Genomic DNA, 8,708 nt, shown 5'->3' with positions numbered 1-8,708 from the left:
ATCCCCCCCTCCATTATATCACAGAGAGGACCTGTATCCCCCCCTCCATTATATAACAGAGAGGACCTGTATCCCCCCCCCCTCCATTATATAACAGAGAGGACCTGTACCCCCCTCTCCATTATATCACAGAGAGGACCTGTATCCCCCCCTCTCCATTATATCACAGAGAGGACCTGTATCCCCCTCCCTCCATTATATCACAGAGAGGACCTGTATCCCCCCCCATTATATCACAGAGAGGACCTGTATCCCCCACCCCTTCCCAGCATATCACAGAGAGGACCTGTACCCCCCTCCATTATATCACAGAGAGGACTTGTATCCCCCCCTCTCCATTATATCACAGAGAGGACCTGTACCCCCCCCTCCATTATATCACAGAGAGGACCTGTATCCCCCCCCCCATTATATCACAGAGAGGACCTGTATCCCCCCCTCTCCATTATATCACAGAGAGGACCTGTATCCCCCCTCTCCATTATATAACAGAGAGGACCTGTATCCCCCCTCTCCATTAAATCACACAGAGGACCTGTATCCCCCCTCTCCATTATATCGCAGAGAGGACCTGTATCCCCCCCTCTCCATTATATCACAGAGAGGACCTGTATCCCCCCTCTCCATTATATCACAGAAAGGACCTGTATCACCCCACCCCTCCTCGTCATATCACAGAGAGGACCGGTATCCCCCCCCCTCCATTATATAACAGAGAGGACCTGTATCCCCCCTCTCCGTTATATCACAGAGAGGACCTGTATCCCCCCTCTCCATTATATCACAGAGAGGACCTGTATTCCCCCCCCTCTCCATTATATCACAGAGAGGACCTGTATCCTCCCCTATCCATTATATCACAGAAAGGACCTGTATCCCCCCACCCCTCCTCGTCATATCACAGAGAGGACCGGTATCCCCCCATCCATTATATAACAGAGAGGACCTGTATCCCCCCCTCTCCATTATATCACAGAGAGGACCTGTATCCCCCCCCTCTCCATTATATCACAGAGAGGACCTGTATCTCTCCTCTCCATTATATCACAGAGTGGACCTGTATCCCCCCCCCCTCCATTATATCACAGAGAGGACCTGTATCCCCCCCCCCTCCATTATATCACAGAGAGGACCTGTATCCCCCCCCCTCTCCATTATATCACAGAGAGGACCTGTATCCCCCCCCTCCATTATATCACAGAGAGGACCTGTATCCCCCCCTCTCCATTATATCACAGAGAGGACCTGTATCCCCCCCCTCCATTATATAACAGAGAGGACCTGTATCCCCCCCTCCATTATATCACAGAGAGGACCTGTATCCCCCCCTCCATTATATCACAGAGAGGACCTGTATCCCCCCCTCTCCATTATATCACAGAGAGGACCTGTATCCCCCCTCCCCAGCGTTTCTGTGCCGTGGGAAGGAGCAGCTGCCAGTTTTCTTCACACCCCTCTGTACTCGGCTCGCTACCTTTCCGGATGCTGCGCATCTCTCTGGAGTTTATTCTTAGAGCCCTAATAACACCATGACCCCGCGTCCAGGTGCCTTCATCCCCCGGACAAGGTACGTAAAATCCCCACATGCCCCCCCAGCTCCATCCCCGTTGGGTTCTCCCATCTCCATCACAAAGAGCATTTCTAAACTGAGAATTCCCAGCAAATTCTTTTCGAGGCGTTTAGTAATTATTCTGCGTCTGGGAGATTTTTTCTCCATTTTACCGAATAGCTGCTGTCTCAGGTGCCCCTCACTGAAATCAAACCTCTACATGCTTTTTTCCTCCCCATGGATGTGTTACTTTCCCAAATGGAAATGTCAGATGCGTGTCATTTTTGTGTGGTGTGTTATGTAATGAGGGTGTGGAGCCCATGGGCAAGGCGAGGGGGCATCAAAAAACCCTTTTGTGTGTTTACCGCCCAGCTCGGGGCAGACCCCATAAAACGCGAGCCATTTATATATACGGTGAGCGCCGGGGACTCGCAGACGACATGAAATCTCAAAGTGGTTTCCATGGAAACAGGCGAAGCAGGGGTGCCTGGGAGAGAGTGAAGCGACAATATATAGACTTTGGCCATCGGCTGAGGCTAAATTTAGATTCAATCAAAATTCTCAATATTTAACCCTTTTACGGCAGCAGCTCAGGTGAGGAGATGGGCTACACGTCAGGGACATGCTAACTCCGCGTTACGTGTGCTCGGTAGAGCGCGTGCAGCCCGCGTCGGGGCAGACACGCAAGTAACAAGCTATTCCAACAAGCCGCGCATGCTCATCTTCAGAACGAGCCACGTCTGACAGACCGGTGAAGGCCATCGGGGGGACCGCGCCACGCGGCACACAGCAGGCAAACAGGGGACAAGCGCGGGCACACGGTGTACAAACCACGCCGTTTTTAATTCCATGATTTTCTCTTCCATTCAGGTCCTAATACAGCACAGGGAGTCGGTCGCCATGACAAAGGACACCAAGGCATTCACATCAGCTTCGGGGGCCACAGTCACCAGCGCCAAACCGTTGCCCGTCTCACGCGCCACCAAACGGGCTGAAAAAGCAGAGAAAGCGGATAAAAAGCTGAGGCGGCGGCAGAGGTACGTGGAGAAAGACGGCCACTGTAACGTCCAGCACGGAAACGTGAGGGAGACTTACCGCTATCTGACCGACATCTTCACCACCTTGGTGGACCTGAGGTGGAGGGTCAGCCTGCTGGTGTTCATTCTGGCCTATGCCATCACCTGGCTGTTTTTTGGAGTTATCTGGTGGTTTATCGCTTACTGCCGAGGGGACTTGGATCACTTGGAAGACCAAACATGGACGCCTTGTGTCAACAACCTCAACGGCTTCGTCTCTGCATTCCTGTTTTCCATTGAGACGGAGACGACCATTGGTTACGGCCACCGGGTCATCACAGATAAGTGCCCCGAGGGGATTATTCTGCTGCTGCTGCAGGCCATTCTGGGCTCCATGGTGAACGCCTTTATGGTGGGCTGCATGTTTGTTAAGATCTCCCAACCCAACAAGAGGGCAGAGACGCTGGTCTTCTCCTCGCACGCAGTGATCTCGTTACGAGATGACAGACTCTGCCTCATGTTCCGCGTCGGAGACTTGCGCAACTCTCACATTGTAGAGGCGTCCATCCGAGCCAAGCTCATCAAATCCAAACAAACGCAGGAGGGAGAGTTCATCCCACTCAACCAGACGGACATAAACGTGGGATTTGAGACCGGCGACGACCGTCTTTTTCTGGTATCTCCTCTCATTATCAGCCATGAGATCAATGAGCACAGTCCCTTCTGGGATGTGTCCAAACGGCAATTAGAGAAGGACGAATTTGAGATTGTGGTGATCTTGGAAGGCATGGTAGAAGCTACAGGTATACAAAGCATTATAACCCAGCAGTCCCCGGTCCAGCAGACCTCAGCCGGCCCGGCATAAGAGCTCAGCATATTATACGCAAGAGAAAAAATACATTAAATACCACAAAAAAAATAACTTAAACACAGGAGCTTCCCTGATGATGCAGCACACGCTGACACCACCAGGGGGCGCTCTGACATGATGAGTCAAGCTTTGTTTATAAACGCGGCCCCCGACATACAGCGTGTAACCGTTACACGACGCACAGCAAACTACGCTAACCGCAACTGCAACATAACGTAAAGATCCACCCGGGTCACAAGCAGACAATCTGAAGTCTGCAGCCTCACCCCGGCAGCCGTGCCCCTAACCTTCACTTGGATCCCACAACCTCCAGGCAGATTGGCCCCATCCGGCCCGTCTAGTCAAACCTTAATCAGTTGTCGGTCTCGTCTTAGATTCAGGAGCCGTATGTCTATCCCATTCATGTTTAATCCCCTCATTGTATTACCCTCTACCACCTCTGCTGGGAGGCTGTTCCACTTATCTACCACCCAGTCAGTAAAACTTGCTTCCGTTGCATGTAAGCCTCTCACCTTTTAGTGTTAGGCTGTGGCATCTTGCATTTCCCCTCCGTTGCCCCCTGATGTTCACTGCACCCTTGCCCCGATATGCTTCCTGCCTGGGTGGGTGGTAAATACAGGGCAGATGCGGATTCCTTTTGGCGGAAGCCGATCTTAAGGCTGGGGCGAGGAGAAGACACAGAATTTCAAGACATGAGACCAATTATTCTGAAAGTCTGGCTTTCACGGCAGTGTTACAAAGCAGTGCCGCCCAGCAGGGTTACAAAGCAGTGCCGCCCAGCAGTGTTACAAAGCAGTGCCGCCCAGCAGGGTTAATTTAAACAAAACTGATTGTGTAAAATCCCCCCGAATCTACTTCTCTAGTCGGTAGCCGTTTTACTTTATTACTTTTGCTAGTAGCTGCCGCCCGTCACCCACATGCAGTGATTTGTGTTGCCCCCATGTCCTTTTCAAACCGTGTCCGCATCACTGGCTTTGAGATTTGCCCTCATGGTGAATACTCTTGCCCTCCCCATTAACTACTGCAGTGTTACAGAAGGCTGGGCAGGGATGAAAGTGCAGTGAATGTTAGGGTGCAGTGCACGGTGTGAGGGTGCAGTGAATGTTAGGATGCAGTGAACAGTGTGAGGGTGCAGTGAATGTTAGGGTGCAGTGAACAGTGTGAGGGTGCAGTGAATGTTAGGATGCAGTGAACAGTGTGAGGGTGCAGTGAATGTTAGGGTGCAGTGCACGGTGTGAGGGTGCAGTGAATGTTAGGGTGCAGTGCACGGTGTGAGGGTGCAGTACACGGTGTGAGGGTGCAGTGAATTCTAGAGTGCAGTAAATGTTAGGGTGCAGTGAATGTTAGGGTGCAGTGCACGGTGTGAGGGTGCAGTGAATGTTAGGGTGCAGTGCACGGTGTGAGGGTGCAGTGAATGTTAGGGTGCAGTAAATGCTAGGGTGCAGTGCACGGGGGGAAGGTGCAGTGAATGTTAGGATGCAGTGCACGGTGTGAGGGTGCAGTGAATGTTAGGGTGCAGTGCACGGTGTGAGGGTGCAGTGAATGTTAGGGTGCAGTGCACGGTATGAGGGTGCAGTGAATGTTAGGGTGCAGTACATGATGTGAGGGTGCAGTGAATGTTAGGGTGCAGTGAATGTTAGGGTGCAGTGCACGGTGTGAGGGTGGAGTGAATGTTAGGGTGCAGTACATGATGTTAGGGTGCAGTGCACGGTGTGAGGGTGCAGTAAATGATGTGAGGGTGCAATGAATGTGAGGGTGCAGTAAATGTTAGGGTGCAGTGCACGGGGGGAAGGTGCAGTGAATTTCAGACAGTAGTGCCCAGCGAGGGGTCTATATATTTCTGGTTGGGGTAAGTGCATGGAAGGGCGGGTGTGCAGTGGGGCTTGTGGCTGGGCAGTGCACTGAAGCCTTTCCTCTTGTTGTAGGGATGACCTGCCAGGCCCGGAGCTCCTATCTGGTGGATGAGGTGCTCTGGGGACACCGCTTCATGTCTGTGCTCTCCCTGGAAGACGGCTTCTACGAGGTGGATTATAACACCTTCCACCAGACATTCGAGGTGCCCACCCCCACATGCAGTGCCCGCGAGATGGCAGAGGCAGCAGCGCGCATGGACGCCCATCTCTACTGGTCTATCCCCAGCCAGCTGGATGAAAAGGTGGAGGAAGCGACGGAGAAAGAGGACAAGGAACAGAATGGGAGCCTCAACAGCCCCGAGAGTGAACCGGTCCCGGCGGAGTGAGCTTTGCCTCCAACACTGTTAAAGACGAGCACTTGTGTTGGGGTATAAATGGAGGCGCATCCGCAGCAGGGGGAGGGGGTTCAGCCGCTTTCTGCCCCGGTCTCACCAATGTCTCATAATAGCTTTTGCCTCAACGTCCAGGACCAGCCCTGGCACAGATCCTTTAGTTAAATTCGTCTCTAGGACTCCTGATTGTCCTCCCAGAACCAGGACTGGATCGCCACCTAAATCGGGATCCTGCCCCTTCCTCCCACCCTTGCTTCGTAGGGTAAAGTCCTAAAGCGGGTTATTGGCCTTTCAATGTTAGGCCCTGGATTTAATTGGATTTCTGACCTGAGTCCATGCAGCCCTTTCAAGTATTTATTTTTTACCCCCATGGCTTCAGCCCATTAGAAGCCCAGCGTTGGGGAGTGAGGCTCGTATGGGCAGTGTTGGGGAGTGAGGCTGGTATGGGCAGCGTCGGGGAGTGAGGCTGTTATGGGCAGCGTAGTGGAGGGAGGCTGGTATCGGCAGTGTTGGGGAGTGAGGCTGGTATGGGCAGTGTTGGGGAGTGAGGCTGGTATGGGCAGCGTCGGGGAGTGAGGCTGTTATGGGCAGCGTAGTGGAGGGAGGCTGGTATCGGCAGTGTTGGGGAGTGAGGCTGGTATGGGCAGTGTTGGGGAGTGAGGCTGGTATGGGCAGCGTCAGGGAGTGAGGCTGGTATGGGCAGCGTAGTGGAGGGAGGCTGGTATGGGCAGCGTAGTGGAGGGAGGCTGGTATCGGCAGTGTTGGGGAGTGAGGCTGTTATGGGCAGCGTCGGGTGGTGAGGCTGGTATGGGCAGCGTCGGGGAGTGAGGCTGGTGTGGGCAGGGTCGGGAGGGAGTCTGATATGGGCAGCGTCGGGGAGGGAGGCTGGTATGGGCAGTGTTGGGGAGTGAGGCTGGTATGGGCAGTGTTGGGGAGTGAGGCTGTTATGGGCAGCATCGGGGAGTGAGGCTGGTATGGGCAGCGTTGGGGAGTGAGGCTGATATGGGCAGCGTCGGGGGGTGAGGCTGGTATGGGCAGCGTCGGGGGGTGAGGCTGGTATGGGCAGCGTCGGGGAGTGAGGCTGGTATGGGCAACGTCGGGGAGTGAGGCTGGTATGGGCAACGTCGGGGAGGGAGGCTGGTATGGGCAGCGTCGGGGAGGGAGGCTGGTATGGGCAGGGTCAGGCGGTGAGGCAGGTATGGGCAGCGTCGGGGGAGTGAGGCTGGTATGGGCGGCGTCGGGCGGTGAGGCTGGTATGGGCGCCGTCGGGCGGTGAGGCTGGTATGGGCGGCGTCGGGCGGTGAGGCTGGTATGGGCAGCGTGTCGTGGAGTGAGGCTGGTATGGGCGGCGTCGGGGAGGGAGGCTGGTATGGGCGGCGTCGGGGAGGGAGGCTGGTATGGGCGGCGTCGGGGAGGGAGGCTGGTATGGGCGGCGTCGGGGAGGGAGGCTGGTATGGGCGGCGTCGGGGGGTGAGGCTGGTATGGACGGCGTCGGGGAGGGAGGCTGGTATGGGCGGCGCCGGGGAGGGAGGCTGGTATGGGCAGGGTCGGGCGGTGAGGCTGGTATGGGCGGCGTCGGGGAGGGAGGCTGGTATGGGCGGCGCCGGGGAGGGAGGCTGGTATGGGCAGGGTCGGGGAGGGAGGCTGGTATGGGCAGGGTCAGGCGGTGAGGCTGGTATGGGCAGCGTCGGGGGAGTGAGGCTGGTATGGGCGGCGTCGGGCGGTGAGGCTGGTATGGGCGGCGTCGGGGAGGGAGGCTGGTATGGGCGGCGTCGTGGAGTGAGGCTGGTATGGGCGGCGTCGGGGAGGGAGGCTGGTATGGGCGGCGTCGGGGGGTGAGGCTGGTATGGGCGGCGTCGGGGAGGGAGGCTGGTATGGGCGGCGTCGGGGAGGGAGGCTGGTATGGGCGGCGTCGGGGGGTGAGGCTGGTATGGGCGGCGTCGGGGGGTGAGGCTGGTATGGGCGGCGTCGGGGAGGGAGGCTGGTATGGGCGGCGCCGGGGAGGGAGGCTGGTATGGGCAAGGTCGGGCGGTGAGGCTGGTATGGGCGGCGCCGGGGAGGGAGGCTGGTATCGGCAGCGTAGGGGAGTGAAGGAGATACTGAGCAATAACAGGCAGTGAGGCTCGCAGTGGCAGAGAAGGGCAGAGAGGCAGTTACTGGGCAGTCCAGGGCTACCAAGAGAATTAGGGCATGGCCCTACAGATGTTTTCCCAAAGGGTTAATTCTCGTTTTAACCCCTGAGCCTCCCATGTGGTGGCACCAGACAATTATAAAAGTGGATTAAAGACAGAAGAGGGCACAACACTCCCTTTAACCCCACCCACTACTTTTAGGAAACCTTCCTGTAACCCCGCCCACAGCTTCAGGTAGCCCCTCCCAATGCCCTCCATTGTTGGACCATGAAGGAGCCATGACACTTTTTGTTAACAGATTTTATTTCTCTGAACAATATGAGAGAATTAGTAAAAACATCATGAATTTGCATTGTGCTTTTTATTACTCGTCACATTTATGGGATCTCTCTGTATTTACTGGTCGGCGGCTGCTCATCGAAGCATTCAGACATTCAGGGGTTAATAGGGGTTCTACTACTGTAAATGGAAATAGTGGCTGACTTACACCCCACCACCACCGGTCAGTGCCAGTAACGGCTCGGCCCACGAAAAAACAACCGGGTCAGTCCAGGTCAATCCGCGCGACAACCGGGACAGTCCAGGTCAATCCGCGCGACAACTGGGTCAGTCCAGGTCAATCCGCGCGACAACCGGGACAGTCCAGGTCAATCCGCGAAACAACCGGGCCGGCCCATGGAACCGGCCCATGGAACTGGGGCCCTCCGGAGCTCCTCTGACAGCTTTAGCGTCCAAGAAGACAGATTTGTACCCACAGGAGAGGCGTGTTTCACACACGCTAACGTCTGCACGGGACACCACGGATAACGCGTCCACAAACTAGAAGAGCTCAAGGCTTCCGCTCCTCGGTTGTCAAGATGTCTTCGTGAAGCAGCGGTCAGCCTCGAGACCCCGG

At 55.7% G+C, this 8,708-nt stretch overlaps 1 protein-coding gene across 1 annotated transcript; it reads left to right on the top strand.

The window, feature by feature from the left end:
• The first annotated feature begins 1,429 nt into the window (after positions 1-1,429).
• On the top strand, positions 1,430-5,955 carry KCNJ9 (potassium inwardly rectifying channel subfamily J member 9). The gene is made up of 3 exons (XM_053475159.1): positions 1,430-1,567; positions 2,420-3,368; positions 5,362-5,955. The coding sequence occupies exons 2-3, from the start codon at positions 2,450-2,452 to the stop codon at positions 5,673-5,675; spliced, it is 1,233 nt and encodes a 410-aa protein (XP_053331134.1). The 5' UTR covers positions 1,430-1,567; positions 2,420-2,449; the 3' UTR covers positions 5,676-5,955.
• The last annotated feature ends 2,753 nt before the right edge of the window (positions 5,956-8,708 follow it).

The sequence above is a fragment of the Spea bombifrons genome, chromosome 9 (genome assembly GCF_027358695.1).
Source record: "Spea bombifrons isolate aSpeBom1 chromosome 9, aSpeBom1.2.pri, whole genome shotgun sequence".
NCBI lineage: Eukaryota > Metazoa > Chordata > Amphibia > Anura > Pelobatidae > Spea > Spea bombifrons.
The sequence above is the reverse complement of the archived record's forward strand: the minus strand, read 5'-3'. Positions and strand labels throughout refer to the sequence as shown.